At 39.3% G+C, this 19751-nt stretch overlaps 1 protein-coding gene across 1 annotated transcript in view; it reads left to right on the top strand.

The window, feature by feature from the left end:
- ACSS1 (acyl-CoA synthetase short chain family member 1) overlaps positions 1–19751 on the top strand; it is a 167223-nt gene that overhangs the window by 133399 nt on the left and 14073 nt on the right. Inside the window, exons 9-12 of the mRNA XM_089669805.1 lie at positions 2024–2136; positions 2695–2821; positions 8835–8962; positions 12285–12348. Coding sequence (XP_089525931.1) covers positions 2024–2136; positions 2695–2821; positions 8835–8962; positions 12285–12348 — 432 coding nt within the window. The remainder of the gene's footprint in view (positions 1–2023; positions 2137–2694; positions 2822–8834; positions 8963–12284; positions 12349–19751) is intronic.

Raw genomic sequence — 19751 nt, 5'->3', positions numbered from 1 at the left:
TCCAGGCCACTGAACCAGAACAATGATCAAATTCTGACTTTATTTGCTATATACTGTATGTAGCTAAGGGTGCCATTCAGAATCTATTGAAGTTGTTGAATGAGTATGACAGCCAAGCATTTAGTACTTTAAGAAGTAGGTCAGCAATGCCAATCAGTGTACTTCTCTCCTGACAGTCTAAAGTATGGTTTTTCAACCAGGGTTCAATGGAACCATAGGGTTCATCCAGGAGCTGCTAGGGGTTCCTTTATCATTGAGCAATTTCTGCCTCTCAGATAAGTTACCACTGACACCATTGATCTTTGTGGCTATCTGTAAGGGGGTAATTCTTCCCAATGACCACAATCGTAGAGAGCATTCTTCCCACTGACCATCACCATAATGTATCATGAGTTGTAGATATAGTCATTTTTAGCATGTGTTCCCTGAGACCCAAAGGTTATTTTAAGAGTTCCTCTGAGTTGAAAAGGTTGAGAAAAGCTGTAAGCCCAAGTAATGAATGTATCTTATTTGCTCTCTTGTGGTCTGAATATTTAGCCCCGGTGCATATATTTCTGGCTTTTAAAGTGGCAGCAAAAGTCACAAGTGCACCATCCAGCCTCTCTACCATCAGCCTATCAAACTCTGTAAGAGGCTGAATGGTGCTGTAGTTGGATGGGGCTGGATGGTGCACCACGTAGTACTTATGTTTAGGGCAATATGCAGCCAAGAAGAAATGCTCGGAAACACAGCTTTCTTGCATTCTGGGCGATCATTCTTTGGCTCATACTGCCCTAAATGTTCATACCACAAGGTCCAGCCTCATCCAACTGTAGCATATTTCAGCCTCTGATAGAGTTTAAAGGCTACGTTTACTTTTTAACAAAAAAATAAGACATGCACAGATTTTGCAGGTAAAAAAAAGTGCATTTATAATTTTTTTCTAGAGCTTGCAGAGCATTCAACCATGATCAGCAGATCACGGGTCCAATGTCAGGCTACTGCAGACTCTCAGTATAGCTGTCTGCCTGTACCTCCCATACAGGAAGACATTTACTGAAGAGTAGGAAGAATTAATGAACTAAAAGAACCCTCACCAGTGTCCTCTCAGTTCATTGAGAACTACAAGCTGTCTGCCATGGTAGCAGACAGTAGTTGTAGTTCATTTATCCCCAGATCTCTGAGAATGAATGACGCAGCCATTTGGGTGGTGCTCCACACGACCACAATCTTTTTAAATTGTGACATAGGGAATAGGAAGAAGGTCCCCTGCCCGCTGTCACAGCAAGGAATCGGAGGAGTGCGAGTAGGTATTCTTTGGTAACATGTTACACCCTAAATACAGGTGTAACATGTTGCCAAAGGTAAACTTATCCTTTTTCAGGCTACCGACAAAGGGTCTGGATGGTACACCTGTGCCTTCTGCCTTCATCTCATGCACAGGGGTTAAACACCCAATGTGCATAAGGCATAGATATACTTTGAAAGTGTTTTATTATGTCTGATCAACAAGTGCAAAAAAAAAGAGTTGTTTTCTAGCTAGAAACCTTGTGAGCTGATACCTTCCTGGGCTTTCTGCCTCTGCACTGTTATCAGTTAGCATTGTTCCTTGCTATCTCTGGGGCCACATAACATCTCCCCTTGTAATGGAGAAGAGAGGGACATGTTATGTAGACCCAACACAGTGTTTTGTAGTTCTAACATACGCCGTGCCCTAAGGTCACAACACTGCTCAGTAGGGTTGTTGTCACCACAGGGCAGGAAGTCAGTTAACGGCAGGATTAGCAAGGCAACATAAAGGAAAAAATTGTGAAAAAAGAAACTTAGTGCAGCCGCCACATCTAAGGATCAGTAAGCTGCAATACTATCAATTTTTGTTCTTAGGTTTTGATACAGTTATTACATAAACCAAGTGACTTGCAACCTTATATTAAATATTCAATAAAACAAATCCAAATATGTTTACTAAGTTGAAAAATATATCTAAAAATGTTTTTCCATATAGCCTATCACTGTTAATTAAGGGGTGTGCTCTGCTCTACAGAGACTGGTGGAATCTGCATCTCCCCTCGTCCCTCCGAGCAAGAAGGTGAGGTTATCCCTGGCATGGCTATGAGGCCTTTCTTAGGCATAAGACCTGAGCTTCTAGATGAACAGGTGAGTGACAACAGCAGGCACACTTAAAATATGTACCCAGACAGTAATGTGGTCCTCTTTATTGTAGTAGTGTACAATAATTCCAGTATTTAAAGTTGTTATAATGATACAGTTTGGATATATATATATATAACATACAGTATAATAAGAAAATAGCTACTGCGAAGAAGAAGCCTAACAACAATAGACTGTGGATGTCAGTATTAGCCATACAATGATGGCAGCAGGGCTTGGAGTATAATATGTTGTGTAAGGGGTATTAGCATCAGCTGTTGACAATTGGCTTCATTTTTTTTTATTGAATCACTAAATTGCTAAATGTGATCTGTCTCATACTTTCTGAAAGATGACAGCTTGCATTACTTGCCTCTGAGTCCTTCCTTGGCAACTATATTACAGGAAGGATGAGGAGGACTAGGGACACCAATTGTTAAAGACTATTAAACTCATTGCAAGAAGATAATGTTGGTAAGCCAACAATCACTGCAAACTGAGATTAATTAGTTAGATTGTGTATAAGGATAGTAAAGGGAATCTGTTTTTTCTTTTATTCACCAGGGAAAGGTCATTGAAGGTGGCGATGTTTCTGGTGCTCTGTGTATTGCACAACCATGGCCTGGCATGGCAAGAACCATCTATGGAGATCATCAGAGATTTGTGGATGCTTACTTCAAAGCATATCCAGGTACACATTTCAGCCATATTGGTCAACTGATCTAAAAGCCTAAAAGTCAGGTGGTAAACTGACAAACATGTACAGTAAAGGGTGCAGTACTGCAGTATGTCCTTAGCATTGTTACTGAACCATACTGAAGCCCTATATTTGAATCCCACACTGCCTGCATCAGGTTTGTATGTTCACTTATGTCTGCCTAGATTTCCTCTAGAACAGATACTGTCTGCATGGAGTTTGTATGTTCTCCCTATGTCTGCATGAATCTTCTCTGGGACCTCCAGTTTGGTCCTACAATCTAAAGACTTCCTAACAGACCAGTTGGTTTCTATTCAAAAACCAGCACTATAGTCTTTGCACAAGTGTATCAATGTAGTAGGGACACTAGATTGTGAGCATCACTGTGCACAAGGACTGGAAATGCAAAAATAAAAATAAATTTAAATTTAAATAACTTTTGTCTTGAACTCACTTTGATAAGTTTCCTTAACTACCACTGGATTTAGAAGTACCTTTAGCTAGGAAGGCTGTAGAAACTCAATATTTCATAGAGGTAAAAGTAGAAGATTCCCCAATATTAATGGCCAGAATTCTTTTTTGTCAATTTTTAACATCTGATTCAGGGCTTCTAAACTCAGGGCAGGGTAAACAAACCAGTCATATTATTTGATGACTGCATGCTGTAAATTATTTTTTTTATTCATTGGTGAATCAACCAGGAACCTAAAGATGCATCCTGGGAAGTTCCTGTAAAGTTAGTAAAAATTCAAAGAATAAAAAGCATTCAATTATCTGTAAGTATCTGAAGATATCTCGATTTCTGTAACATTTCTAAAGCTGGCTTTGCTGCAAATTGTAAGATATGGGTGAAGTTCATCTTTACAGCAAAACATTCACCTTGCTCCCCCGCACCTCCCATCTGCAGGATAGGATGACAAATCCATGCTTCCTCTCTGTAGAGCTTGGATGGTTTCAGAAGTCCTGAATGGGATAGCAAGTAAAGGAAAATACAGTTTTGTGTAATGTATGGAAAAATGATTCCAAACTTCAGCTAATTGTTTTTAGCTCTCATTTATACTTCAACGTTCATAACATAAGCCTCAGGCAGGCCATAGATGATGCAATTTTCTTTCCCACAACCATGGGTCGCAGGAAAGGAAATTGTTTGATTCCCCCATCAACACAGTCAGAGTTGATGGGGAAATCCTTCTCGTGGAGCTATTCTGTTCTCCGGGCAGAACTATTCTATTCTCCAGGCAGAGGGGGGAGCCATCCATGCCAGGAGAACACAGTGATTATTGCTAACGGCCATAGCTTCTTCCAATAATTGCATGGAAAAATCCAGCATGCTCGTTGTACCCAGGTTTCACAACAATCAGACTGGGTACAATCAGCCTGCCCATAGATGGTTCAAATCTCAGCCAATCCCTGCTTATCCATCTATGACCGGTCAGGACTGTTTTTTTTTTTTTCTGTAACCAGAAGCATGAATGATTCAGAAATTCCGGTACTGTAATAACACCATGCTACTGCACTGGTTAATGATCAATATACTAAGTTTGTATTTTACTTCTATTTCACTGGTATTTCTGAAGATTAGTGTAATCAGCAATGATAACTATGCACAGAAACAGATTAAAGAGAACAGTGATAAAAGGAAGACAGACAGCCATTCACTAGAAGAGAACTACATTGTATTTGGACATTCACTCACCGGCCACTTTATTAGGGACACCTGTTCAATTGCTTGTTAACACAAATTACTAGTCAAAATAAAATGAAAATCTTGCAAGCAGCTTCAAAGTTAAATAGAAATTCTACTCCAATTATTTAAATGAAAAGCTGCCCACAACTACACATACTTATATAAATTTGTTGCATCCAAACTTTAAACTATAACAGTGCTGCGCTTTTCTCTCTGTGCAACCAAAAAAATCATAAACAAATAATAATAAAAATTCATCCAATTATATAAGTTCCACCCATATAATAAAGAATCCCATGTCCCAAATCACCAATGAGTCCTTGTTTCATATATACAGTATGTGTCTTCAATAAATTAATTCAATCACTGTGGATATATTCAACATCATTCCGTGCCTTCAAATCATGACAATTGTGCTCCTCCACCAACACCCCAGATGTGCCCTCACCTTGAGACTATGGCTTCATGTTTGGTATGATAAGAGTGAAGTTCATCTTTACAGCCAAATATTCACCTTCCTCCCCTGCGCCCAAATAGCACCTATGTCTCTTTAATTTGGATTTATTCTTGAGTTGGAATCCTCTTTCAATGATCACCTCTTCTTTATACAGTAGGGAAAATAATTATTTGATCCCCTGCAGATTTTGTAAGTTTGCCCACTTACAAAGAAATGAAGGGTCTATAATTTTTATCATGGGTGTATTTTAAATGATAGAGACAGAATATCAACCAAAAATCTGGAAAAAACACTTGCTACAAATGTTATAAACTGAGTTGCAGTTCAGTGAGTAAAATAAATATTTCATCCCCTACCAAACAACAATAATTCTGGCTCCCACAGACTGGCTATGTGCTCATATGGTGCACAGATTAGTCCTGTCAATTTAAGAAAGCGCTCCTAACGACAAACCATTATGTGTATAAAAGACACCTGTGTACAGAATCTCTTTCTACCATTCAAACCTCATGGGCAAGACCAAAGAGCTGTCAAAGGACATCAGGGATAAGATGGTAGACCTGTACAAGGCTGGAATGGGCTACAATACCATCAGCTAGAAGCTTGGTAAGAAGGAGACAACTGTTGGAGCGATTATTTCCAAATGGAAGAAATACAAAATAACCATCAGTCGTTCATTCTGTAGCTCCATACAAGGTTTCACCTCATGGGGCAAGGATGATCATGAGAAAAGTGAGGGATCAGCCCAGAACTACACAGGAGGAGGAGCTTGTGAATGATCTCAATGCAGTTGGAACCACAGTCACCAAACAAACCATTGGTAGCACAATACACAGCCATGGATTAAAATCCTGCTGCGCCCGCAAGTTCCCCCTGCTCAAGAAGGCACATGTACAAGCCCTTCTAAAGTTTGCTAATGAACATTTAAATGATTCAGAGAAGGATTGGGAGAAAGTGCTGTGGCCAGATGAGACCAAAATTGAGCTCTTTGGCATTAACTCGACTCACCGTGTTTGGAGGAAGAAAACAGGTTGACTATAACCCTAAGAACACCATCCCTAAAGCCAAGCATGGAAGTGGAAACATTATACTTTGGGACTATTTCACTGCTAAAGGTACAGGCCGACTTTGCCGAATTAAGGGGCCAATGGACGGGGCCATGTATTGTAAAATGTTGGATGAGAGCTTTCTTCCCTCAGCAAGAACACTGCAGATGGATCGTGGATGGGTCTTCCAGCATAACAGTGACCCAAAGCATACTGTCAAAGAAACAAAAGAGTGACTCAGGAAGAAGCACATTAAGGTCATGGAGTGGCTTAGCCAGTCTACAGACCTTAAACCTATAGAAAAGTTATGGAGGGAGCTGAAACTTCAAGTTGCCAAGTGACAGCCAAGAAACCTCAAGGATTTAGAGAAGATTTGTAAGGAAAAGTGGACCAAAATCCCTCCTGTGATGTGTGCTTGCCAACAAGGGTTTCTCCACCATGTTCTAAGTCATGTTTTGATTGGGATCAAATACTTATTTTACTTACTTTATAACAACACTATTTATAACATTTGTATCATGTGTTTTTTCTGGATTTTTGTTTGATATCCTGTCTCTATCATTTAAAATACACCTATGATAAAAATTATAGACCTTTCATTTCTTTGTAAGTGGGCAAACCTGCAAAATCTGAAGGGGATCAAATAATTATTTTCCCCACTGTAGATCCTTCTCCTCCATACTCCTCCGGTCAGCACAAAAATGAATAGGCAAGAAATAGTCCTTTATCCTTAAAAAAATGCTTTTTTAATCAATAAAATGTAAAATTAGCCGTTCACATATTGCGGGTGCTATATCGCACCAAATATAGCCAGCATATCTACATTCACTCGGTACTGTATATTTGTTACAGGGTTCTCATAATACCGTTCCATGTTCCCAAGCTGCAAGCATCGTGACGTCGCCAAGCCCCTCCCCAATGTGTTACGCCACAGGGTCATGTGGCTTCCCCTGGGGGATGCGATGTGATGATTCAGATAAAAGTAAATTTTGCATTTAATTTGAAAATCAAGGCCCTGAGTCTGGAGGAAGAGTTTAGAGGTGCAGAATCCAAGTTGCATGAGGTCCAGTGTGAATTTTCCACAGTCAGTGATGATTTGGAAAGTCACGTCATCTGCTGGTGTTGGTCCATGGTGTTTTATCAAGTCCAAAGTCAGTGCAGCCCTCTACCAGAAAATTCTGTAGCACTTCATGCTTCCCTCTGTTTACGAGCTTTATGGAGATGCTGATTTCATTTTCCAGCAGGACTTGGCACCTGCCCACACTGCCAAAAGTACCACTATCTTTTTTTATAATCACGGTATCATTGTGCTTGACTGTCCAACAAACTTGCCTGACCTAAACCCCGTAGAGAATCTGTGGGATATTGTCAAGAAGATGAGAGACACCAGATCCAACAATGCAGATGAGCTGAAGGCCACTATCAAAGCAACCTAGGCTTCCATAACACCTCAGCAGTGCCACAGGCTGATGCAGTAATTCATGGAAAAGGAGCTCCAACCACATAGTGAGTGCATACTATACTGTACATGGACATACTTTTCAGTAAGCCAACATTTCTGTATTAAAAATCCTTTTTTAATTTGGACTTATGTAATATTCTAATTTTCTGAGCTACCGAATTTTGGGTTTTCACTAGCTGTAAGCCATAATCATCAAAGCAAGAAAAGCTTGAAATATATCACTCTGTGTGTAATGAATCTATATAATATATGAGTTTCACTTTTTGAATTGAAGTACTAAAACATATTAAAGTAGTTCTAAAGGCTTTATGCATGAAGGTAAAAAAAACCTTCTGTGTGCAGCAGATCCCCCAGCCTCCTCAATACTTATCTGAGCCTCATCACGATCCAGCATTGTGAATGACAGCCTCGGCTGTTCCGGGTCTCTGCCTCCTCATTGGCTGAAACAGCAAGCAGGAGCCATGGGCTCCCACTGCTGTCAATCACAGCCACTCAGCCAATGAGGAGGGAGAGGGGGCAGGGCCAAGACACGGCTCCGTGTGTGAATGGACATACGGACCAGCGGATGCGCCATATCAAGCTGCTTGCTGTGGGAGCACCTGACAGACAGGAGGAGCCAGGAGAGCCTATGGGGGACCCGAGAAGAGGAGGATCCAGGCTGCTCTGTGCAAAACCACTGCACACAGCAGGTAAGTTTAGACATGTTTGTTATTTTAAAAAAAAAAACCTTTAGAGTTGCTTTAACTTTTTGATGATATTCTAATTTATTGAGATGCACCTGTGTATATATATATGTATATATACATATAATGTATTTATTACAGGTACTTATATAGCGCCATCAATTTATGTAGTGCTTTACACATATATTGTACATTCACATCAGACCTTAACCCTCAAGGGGTGTATAATCTAAGGTCCCTAACGAACATTCATACATATGTATACTAGGGCCAATTTACATATACAGGAGCCAATTCACCTACCAGCATGAGTTTTGCAGTGTGGGAGGAAACCAGAGTACCCGGAGGAAACCCACGCAGGCACAGGGAGAACATGCAAACTACAGGCAGCTGTTACCTTGGTTGGGATATGAACCAACGACCCTAGGACTGCCAGGTGGAAGTGCTAACCATTTAGCCACTGTACTGCAATATATATAGGGTTTACTCTGTAGTGTTGCTAATATTAAAAAATACTGTATATACTGTATATGGTCACCTAAGTGAAGAAATAGTATGGTGGGGTTATCATCCATGTTTCTGCAAAGAGTAAGTGACAATCAATTAAAAAAAATGAAATGTAATTATAATCTGATTAATTTATTTTTTTATTTTATTGTGTAATTCTTCCAGGCTACTATTTTACTGGAGATGGAGCTCACAGGACAAATGAAGGGTATTATCAGATAACAGGACGAATGGATGATGTAATAAATATCAGCGGGCATCGGTTGGGAACAGCAGAAATTGAGGACGCATTGGTAAATATGAAAATAATTAGTGTTAACATAAAATTGCTTAAATATTTTAATTTGATGCAAAAAATAATAATTTGCCAATGTCACTCATGATGATAACGTGCAGCTGTAAAATGCCTAAAAATTGCATTGCATGTAAAAAGGCAGAGCATGTATCACACAGAGGGGTGAATTTAGCTTTAGTCTAAATGCAACTGGACTTTGTCTAGGTGCAGTTATCTGCCAGGTTTTTATTAACATACAGTCTGCTAGACAGATTTACTCACAGGCTGTTTCCCTTATCCCCAAAGCGGTGCGGTGTTCCTCTTATTGTATGTATGACCAATCAATGGTGTCACCCAAATCCCAATAGACCCTTTCAACTATAATGGAGGAGACATGGCACAAAAGACTGGGCATACAAAAATGAAGTGGTGGAGTAACAAAGGGAAACGGATGAGACTGCCATTAAAGTGAACCTGTTGTTTTGCCTTGATTTAAGTTTTATTTGCAAAGAACTAATTACAGAGAGTTTTACAAAAAAGTGGTATTACAACAGAGGGCCAGATACAGCACAGCACTTAAAACGAATTGGGAAAGGACATTGTTCTCAAGTCTTTACAGGCTATAGAACTACAAGGAAAAGAATATAGAAAGTGTATGTTTTTCTAATGCCACATTTTTGAAACACAGTTGTTTTTTTTTAACCACTTGCTGTCCAAGGCAATTTTTTATTTTTTTTTAATCTTTAAAATCAGCTAGAAAATACTGCTAGAAAATTACATAGAGCCCACAAACTTATTTTCTGAAAGCAAAGGCCTGGAGAATAAAATGATGGTAGTTGGAATTTTTTTCTGTCACATACTGTAATATATGCGCAGCCATTTATCAAAGGCAAATAGAATAGCCATTTTGTTTTTGTAAAATATAACAGATGATATTGAGTTGAGTAAATATACATATCAAACATGTCAAGACTCAAAATGAAATGGTGACAAACTACGGTACCTAAAACTTTTAATTGAAAGCCTTTCCAGGTTATCAGTGTAATGTTAATTATTAATGATGGCTCTGGAATTATTGCCCTTACTCTGATTTTTGCGGAGAAACCTCACATGTATGGTGCATTTGCTATTTACATATACATGTGGGACCTTCTGTATGCCATATGTTAATTTATGTCTATGCTCAGGGGAGACTGGGGTGCTTTTGCATGTTTTTAAATTATGTTTATGTATTTATTTATTTATTTATTTATGTATTTATTGCATTTATTACATCTCTGTTTTTTCATTTAACTTTATATCTATCACAAGAGGGCTGACAAGCCCCCTATGTGATAGCTATCGGCAGCTAATCAAGCACAAATCATACTTGGTTAGCTGCATCCCTGGCTATAGCAACCAGGGAATGGCAGCTCTGAAATCATTGTCACTTCTGGGTTCATTAGTCACAGAGGAGATCAAGGAGTTGGGCAGACAATTGTGGCTGTAGAGCCACCCAGATTACTTTTACTGAACAGTAGATCACCAGCTCTAAAAAATTATACCACGCTCATGGCTGCAGCTTGATATTACCACTTGCATCCAGGCCATGTTTTTTATGTTTGGCAAACAGCGAGTGGTAATGGCAGTCACCCTGTGCAAATAGCTTATGTAATGTCCCATATGGATGCAAAGTGGCTGGTATGTAAAATTTATCTTTGTGTAAATGTTCAATGTAGCATATCACATATGCAGCAAATGTTATCTCTTATTTCCTATGGGAGACCTCAACTGTAATCGGATACAAATACTTCTGATGTTGATTTTCTAAAAAAAATTAACTTTCATATTTAATCTTTCCAGCCCAAGGCCACCAGACACTTAAATAATTACATTTTAGATATATGTTGTGTTCAGAGAACTTACCCACAGTATTGTCATGTTTTCCAAAGCAATTCTTGGAAACATATCAGCTGCTTTTATAGCTGATATTTCGAAGCACTCAGAGAGAATTTCCACCCTTTGATGAATTTCTACAAATTAGCAAAAGTGAATAAAGCAAACACTATATCTAATATATTTACAACAACTATCTTTGTTCAATAAAATCTTTGCATAAAATATGCTCAACGCAAAAGGCAATACTGAAAATGAGTGAACAGGCTAAAGCCCCTCAGATGCAGAAGGCAGGTTAGAGGTGACATATCAAACAATATTTTTGTTTTCCATTGCTCGAGGGCAAGCAGCTAGCTTATAGTCCTCAAACACACGGGACGTTTTTACAGCGGCTGTTTTTGGCTTTTGATGTTTTTTTTTACAGCCAGTAAACTCCCCAGCATGTTATCCTGTGTGTCCATGCACACATAGACTGTAATCAACGTTTTTTGGCAGGGGCGTTTTTAGGCTGGAAAAAAAAACATAACTAGTGAGTTCCTAGAGGAGTTTTTAGCTGTAAAAATGCTCTAACGCTGAAAAACGTGGTAAATTGTGGTAAACCACAGCAAAAGCGTTTTTGGTAGAAAAAAAACTCTAAAAAATGCAAACGCGGAAAAATGCTGCTAAACGCTAATACAAAAATGATAAAAGCGCTGAAAAACTCACATTTTTAACTTGACTTTACACAGCTAACGTTACCAGTGTTATTAAAACGCCCAGTGTGCATGGAGCCATATAGCTATTTTGGATGTTTATTTAGTTAGTTGCTTGAATTTCAATTTTTAGAAAAAAAAGGGATCCAAAATAGTATGAACAGTAACTGTTCTTAGGTATAAAATTTGTTCTTCATGATCATAGAAGGGTTAAGCGAAAAAATTAAAATGAGAACAGTAGTATCATAGCTACAACTGGCTTCGAATCATGTTGAAGTGAAGTTTTCATGGGATACTATTAAATATTTAGAGGTGTTTATAACATTTAAATATTCTAGGAATTATAAACAAGAAGCAGAAGGTTTAAGCACTATGCTCCTGTATGCAGGCTAAAAAAAATCAGCTACATTTTACATGTATTAGGTTCAATTAAAAGGTTTTAGCACAAGTATCCTATTGGAAAAGGGGAGGACTGACAACTCATGGGGCCCCCGGGCAATAGGGGATCATGAGGCCCCTGTGCCTTCACCCACACTCAAACCACACCCAACAAAGGCTATGAAAGGTACCAGGGGCATCTCATGGGGCCCCCTACTGACCCTGGGACCTCGGGCAGTGCCCGAGAGCCCGAATGGTCAGTCCGCCCCTGCATTGGACTGAAAATAACTGTAAATCGTTTTGAAAATAAACAGCCTTACCTGGGTGTGTTAACTTTGTGAATTGAGCCTATTACCTGATATCCACTTTATAATATTTAATATAATTACTTTGAAGGATGAGCATCCCGATGTTCCAGAAACTGCTGTTATTGGTTTCCCGCATGACATCAAGGGAGAAGGTAAGATTTCTTAAACTGTTACTGGATTAATAAATCAGATTGTTTTACCTTTCACAGACAGCTGCTTTCAGCTTTCCTAAATTGGCTTACGTATATATAAGACATTGCCATTATTCACTTATATTGGACAATGAAGTTATTAGTGGTAAGGTGATGGAAGTCTATGACTAGTGAGTGGATTTCACTGGTCAATTATTTTATATTACATTATATTTATTAACAAAAATGTACACTACCATATTTCTTATCATTAGTTGTGAGTTCAGTTCTGAAACCAAGGCATCATTCAACCAGACATTCACTAAATAAATTCAGTTCTAATGAATCAGTAACTCTGTAGTAGAAGTGTATTAGAATATATTTGTTTTCCTTGGCTGGGTAATTGAACTTAGTAGAATGATTTTTATTTGTTCTGAGAAGTTCTGTACTCAGTGGTCATAGTACAAGTGTTCCTTTACTATCTAACTAGGTGAATAAAGTAGGGTGGTGGGCCACAAGAGAGCCACCCCCCATATGTTATGTTATATGTGGATGAATCAACATTTTTAATTTAGTAGTATACATATCAAGTTTAACTACTTCAATACGTACACTTTCACCCCCTTCCTGCCCAGACCAATTTTCAGATTTCAGAGCTGTCACACTTTGAATTATAATTACTCAGGCATGCAGCACTGTACCCAAATGAAATATTTATAAATGTTTTAAATAGATAGAGATTTCTTTTGGTGGTATTTAATCACCACTGGGGTTTTTTTGCTATATAAATGGAAAAAATACCAAAAATCTTGAAAACAAAATGTGTTTTTCATAGTTTCTGTTAAAAAAATTCAAGGGGCTTTCAAGGAGCATAAATAATGGATCTAATTTCCTGACTACCTATTACATTTTTGTAAAGCAATGAAAATGACCACATTTTGGAAAGCATACACCCCAAGGTATTGTCTATGAGGCATAATGAGTCATTTTAACATGTAATTTTTTTGCTTCAAGTTTTGTTCAGGTTTTTGAAAGATATAGAAAGGAAATGAAAACATATTTTGTCATGACAAAGTTGTCATGTATAAGATATTTCTAGCACACAGCATGGATATACCAAGAATTACACCCCGTAATACATTCTGCTACTACTCCGGAGTATGGCATGCCACGGGTTCATACTCAGAATCCAAATAAGACAGCGAGAGCTCCCTGCTGCTCTCATCTGTCATCAGGGCCATCTTTAAGGTAGAGCAAAAGGGGACAGCTGCCCTGGGACCAGTCATTATTGTAGAGCCCAAAATAGATGCCCCATACTTACCATCTGTCCAGGTTTACATCCCCTTCTCCCTTGAAGTCTTCCTCCCGCGCTATGTCCCAATATCTCAGTGTGAAGTGCTGTCACTTTTGCTGCCCAGCTCTGCCGTATTGTAGTGTACAGATGACTCAAGATTCCATCCACCATAGCTAAATGCTGCCTACTGGGGAGGTAAACAGGGGCATGCTTGAAAGTCCTAGCTGGTTTGGGGTGCACAGGTGAGCAAAGAGGAGATGTACAGAGGTAGAGAAGGTGGGTGCAATGTTGAGAAGAGGAGGCATGTATAGTTAGGGGGTGGTGGTGGGGGGGGTGAAGTGGAGAGGTTGGGGGAGGTTTGGAGTGCAGAGGTTATCAATCTGTAATGATGTGCCGTAACCTCTAGCTACCAATCAATGAGCAGTAATTATGTGCTGTAATCTCTAGCAACCAATCAGCGAGCAGTAAGGATGTGCTGTAACCTCTAGCAACCAACCAGTGAGCTGTAATGATGTGCAGTAACCTCTAGCAACTAATCAGTGAATGGTATTATGTGCTGTAACCTCTGGCAACCATTCACAATCACTGCCCGATCTCTCTTGCAACCAAAAAGTAAGTGGAAATTATGCACAGTCACCTATAGCAACCAATCAGTGAGCAGTAATGATGTGCAGTAACCTCTAGCAACCAATCAGTGAGTGGTAAGGATGTGCAGTAACCTTTTGCAACCAGTGAGTGATAAGGGTGTGCATTAACCTCTAGCAACCAATCAGTGACCTGTAATGATGTGCTGTAACCTCTGGATTGGGCCAACACTTTGCTATATAGGGCTGTCTCTTTGCTATATGGGGCCATTTCTTTGCTATAGGGGGCCATCTCTTTGCTATATGGGGCTGTCTCTTTGCTGGCTTGGACCATGTCTTTGCTATATTTGGTTGTCTCTTTGCTGGATTGGACCATTTCTTTGTTATATGAGATCATCTCGTTTCTGGATTGGGCTGCCTCTTTGCTATTTGGGGCTGTCTCTTTGCTATATGGGACTGTCTCTTTGCTGGATTGGGCCATCTCTTTGCTTTATGGGGCCCTCTTTTTGCTGGCTGAGATGTCTCTTTGCTATATGAGGCTGTCTCTTTGCTGGATGGGGATGTCTCTTTGCTGAATATATGTGGATGTCTCTGCTGGATTGGGCTGTCTCTTTGCTGGATTGGAATGAAATGGCCATGTGAAAGAATGAGTGGGGGAAATTAAATGGGCAAATAAAGGATGGTGGGGTGAAAATTTACTCCCACCCCTTTCCTTTACTTGCCCATTTCACTGTGAAATGGGCATGTAAAGGAAGGAGAGCTGAAATGAGCATGTAAAGGAAAAATTGGTAAAATTTTCACCGTATATTCCTTTACATGCCCAATTCATTTCTCCCCACTCCTTCCTTCACATGTCCAGTACCCAATTTTGGCAAGTACCTGCTCTTACTTCCACTGTGATTGCCTAGGTGATTGGAGGTGGATGCTGTCCTCCCCCCTTCCTCCCCCGTAGTCTTCTGGTAAATGTGACAGGTCCCAGAAGACTATGGAACCATTCACAAGGCGCAGCACTATTCACACATGTGCAGTGGCCACCCAGCATCTTAAGTGTGGGAACCTGGCTGTGACAGCTTGCGGCTTCACAGCCAGGTTCCCACATTTAAGATGCTGGTGCTGGGGAGCAAGGACGGCCAGTCAAATCAGTGAGTACACTGCTGGATCGTGAGACAGGTGAGTTTGAGAACCGTTTGAGTTGCTCCCAGCTTGCATTTGTTTGTATTCACATTTACTAGTGGATGGGAGAGAAATGAATCCAGATTCAGCAGAATGGGCATGTTGAGTTTACGCAAGCAAAGAAAATGCAGTGAAAAATGCATTGACCCATAAAAATAACTCAGAATTTACATTGAATTCTAAATCCTTCCAAACTGCTTTACAAAAAAAAAATCCAAAGACCTGCTTACACAAGCCCTCAAGAAAGTTTCCACTTTAACCACAAAATTGAACAACTCCAGATATGGCTGTTGATGCTGACAAGTAGGCTTCTTTCCAGTCTGAAATTCCACCATCAGCTGTTTCTAGTCCAGAGAAAAGCATTTGGAATATTTGGAGCTCCTTTTCTGTTGACTTTATGTTTGTTAAACATGTCAATCCAATTGCTTAATAAAACATTTCTTTTAAAATTTTGTTAAAATGAAATATTGTTCCTCACTACTACTTTGATCACTTTTAACCAATGTCACGGGATCAAGTCTATGATGAAAACAATCACGTTGGAAAATTCTGAAAGTTTTTAAAGCAGTGGTGCGTAGAATGAAGAAATGAAGAATAATTGCTGCCATCAGATCCATTAAAATGACCATTTCTATGAACTGATGGAAAATTGCAGGAGCAAATTGGATCATGCTTTGTTGGGTTGGGTTTTTTTGCCTTCCTCTGGATCAACTGTAGGTATAGGATTATAACTTTTTTTTTTTTTTAATGGTTGAACTGGATGGACTTTTTCCTTTTTTAATTTTGCCTTTTGTCATTAAAAAGATAGTTATGTCTACTCTGTCTATGTCTATGTATAGCCACCATGAGACTCCTACTGATCAGCACTGGCAACTGTTTTGGGTATTTCCAGTTGCATGTTAACAATGAAAATCCCCTTTATGAAAATGCTGATTCCCTGTTACTCTTTGATACCTACATGGCCGAAAGGATAAGGCCTCATAAAAAGCAGGTTTTTTTTAAATTTTCCCTTATTTCTGTCCTGGTGAGGTAAAGTCTCTCTAATAGAGTTATGGGCAGCAATAAACACCCAACAGTTGGTTCAACATTCACTACACTGTGCAAACCGATAGATACACTTTAATCCATGGTAAACTATAGTCAGATGTTCATGCAAAGAAAACCTTGATTATGAACTTGATGTTAATGTGCTGTCCATATTTTACGACTTTCTTCAATAAATATTTCCTTGTTGATGCCACTTCCCCGTTACTGTTTCTAATAGCTGTAAATTGGGCCCTTTAATTGATCTGTAAACAGTCCACAAGTGGTTGATGAGAGAGATGGCTTTCAAGCACTTATGAATTGTCAAGCATTCTGTTTCTAGATAGATAATAAAACACTAGGAACTGCAATCCAGGCTGTCCACTGATCCTCATGTAATGCCGTATGGCTATATTCTACCTATTGCCATTGTGCTTTCTGATTCGTGTATTTTTTCATATTGATGTATGCTGACATAAAATAGACAATATCAACCGTCAATGTTTACAGTGTTAAATTTCCAGTCTATATTTGTCCATTTAGCTGTTACCTCTCTGGTCATACATCTGTACAGTAGCTTTCTCAGTGGTATACTTAACAAACCCCAGTCTTGCGAATAACATACAAAACAACCCGTAAACTTCAATAGAAATGCCAATATTATTGATAGTTTACAAAGCAAAAAAGGCAATGGGATAAAAAAGAATACTCCAGTTGGATTAACAGTCTATTGCGAAAGCAGATATACAATACAGTGCTCAGTGTGATTGTGTGCAATAAATGTCTATATTGTCTGGTGCTAATAGAATATGGTGATGATAAATGACAGCAGATGTGTGGCTAGTGTAAAATTCTAACAATAACAATTTTAGTGACTTATAAGGAAAGCAGATGCAGCTAATGCAAAAAAATATACATGTTATAGAGTGAAATATAGGGTAGAATCCATCACTGGTCAATACTTTGTCATTAAAACACTTTTTCAGATATTCTTACTTTACAACCACCTTTACCTCCTACAGCCCAGTCTCCATGCAATGTTGCTAAGAATTGAAGCACAAATTTTGCTACTGTATATTAAACAGGAACTTCACTCGCCCACCTTCCTTGTAAGGATCCCCCACGATGCTGCATCATACAGGGTTTCATGCCGCCATCTTCTTTGATGACATTATTTGGAGGCCAGCTATCTTTTCCAGGTTTCCAGTGGGCCACTGATGACCCACATGTGGTGCATCATTGGAGGCCAGCTGCAAAAACTACAAAGCGACAGCTGGTTCCCTGATGATGCTGCATTTGTGGCTGCTTGGGATGCATGATGTGTGTATTCCAGATGGCTGCTGGTACTGCACTCTTCTTGCCTAGGAGAGAATACAGCATTATAGCAATATGGGAAGCGCAGAGTTGTGCTCCCCAGAAATGGTTAAAATAAATAAATACATACATTATTTAATTAAAAAGTTCCCATTGTAAGTGGGGATGGAGGGAGAGGGCAGGAGGAATGTAAAAAAAAAGTGGGTGGGGAGGGTGAAGGTCCACTTTAAATGGTTGGCTCCTAGCACAGATGAGACCCTCATCAGGTCGAAGCTGCTATAGTCAAATGTTCAGAAGCAGCGATGATCCAGCCATCCAGAACCTGTGGTCAACTTTACAGGTGGGATTCTCACGTCATAATGCCAGTATCCTGTGAAATGGTTAAGGTTACCAGACCATTTCTATATTCCATGCTCTTCATTCCACCTGACCTCATGCACTAAATGAACAGTCTAGTAGGCAACTACCCAATTTATTGGTGATATACTAAAGGTTCACTTACTTTCCAAACAAGGGTATGAGTGAGTAAACCACTCTGGATACATTTGTGTTCATGAGATTGCCACCCTTCACTGGTTATTGGGTCTAAAGAAACCCTTTTTTTAGGTTCAGTGGCAATTCAGTGTTGTGAATTGTCAATCAACTGCAACTATTCTGTCACTTTAATTTAGATTGGCTGGATTATCTGTGAATCTGGGTTCCAGCTACTCAGCTCAATCTTTATTATTCCAGATCAGTGCTAATTACAGAGAAGACATTGTACCTAAAGGTGACCTGGAATAACGAGACTGCTTCTGAAAGTCAGACAAAAGCAGTCTTCAGAAGAGAGGTTTGACTATTGGAGGTAAAAGCTATCAGGACAGGCTCCCTTTCAGTTTCAAGCTGGTAATCAGTGCATCTGTAGAAGAAGCAACCATATACTATAACCAATTATCACAAAGGTCATACCTATTCCTGGTCCATTGAACTCCATAGGGAATGCACCTGTTACTGTAAATAGTATTCAAATTCATTGTCAAAGGATGGATCCAAAGTAATAAGACATGACCTACCTACCCTGAATGCCACACACGCTAACAGATGCTTTCTCTGACACAGGTTTGATTTAAATATAAAAGAACAACTCCAGAAAAGCTTATAGAAGTACCATATAGCTCATTTATATGTTTCTTCAAAATTCAGGTTTCTAGTTAGTGTAATTACATGCCACAATACCACAAGCTAAAGATCTAATCAAGCTAGCAGTGGGAGTGCTTGCTTTGTAAACTGACAAGCAAGATGAAGAGGAATTTCATTAGGCTACAAAATTGGCTTTAATGTCATAAAGATGTTCAGTGATATGCCAAAAATCAAGCCATAGGTGAGCAGTGGCAGAATGTTGCTACCATCCTGTACATGCTATGTAGACAAATAACACAGGAGAAGTGCACCTATAATGCATGTACTGTATCTTTCAGAATCCCCTTCCCTGTGCTGAGCATTCCAGTAAATGCATATACCTACCTAAATCATAAGGTTCCTGGGATGTTCACTGTCCGGCCTATTCAGCAATTTATAGCCTTGTGCATTGTCCACAGCTTGTCAATATTCATCTGCAGCCTGTCAGTTTTTGATTTTCCTTCTGTTGAAATTAATGGAGCACTAAAAGTGCATTTTTCCTTCAATAACATGCATGAATTTTCCAGGAGCGGTAAATGCATATGTGTCTGTGTGTGTTATTTTATGTGCAAAAGTACAACACGGGAACATAACTGAGTGTCCCACATTACATGGCTCATGGCTCTACCACTCTTTGCAGTTAGCAGTGTATATTAGGACCACAGTAGATTGTGCATTGGCTTGGCCTGTTAAAAGCTTTGAAAGATTTCAACTGGGAAATGTTAGTCCAAAATAGCCGTAGCCATAGCTGGGGCATGATTTGTTTGAAGAGCTTCAGTTTAAAAAGGAAGTATGGCCAAAGCTCTTTTGGCCATATTTCTCATGTCCCACATGAAAGAAAAATATATTTTAAATATATTCTTCCCAAATATATTGAT

Source organism: Staurois parvus, unplaced genomic scaffold (assembly GCF_062004578.1).
Source record: "Staurois parvus isolate SC_StPar_1 unplaced genomic scaffold, SC_StPar_1.0 ptg000081l, whole genome shotgun sequence".
Classification (NCBI taxonomy): domain Eukaryota; kingdom Metazoa; phylum Chordata; class Amphibia; order Anura; family Ranidae; genus Staurois; species Staurois parvus.
Note: the sequence above shows the minus strand (reverse complement) of the source record. Positions and strands in the feature narration are given on the sequence as shown.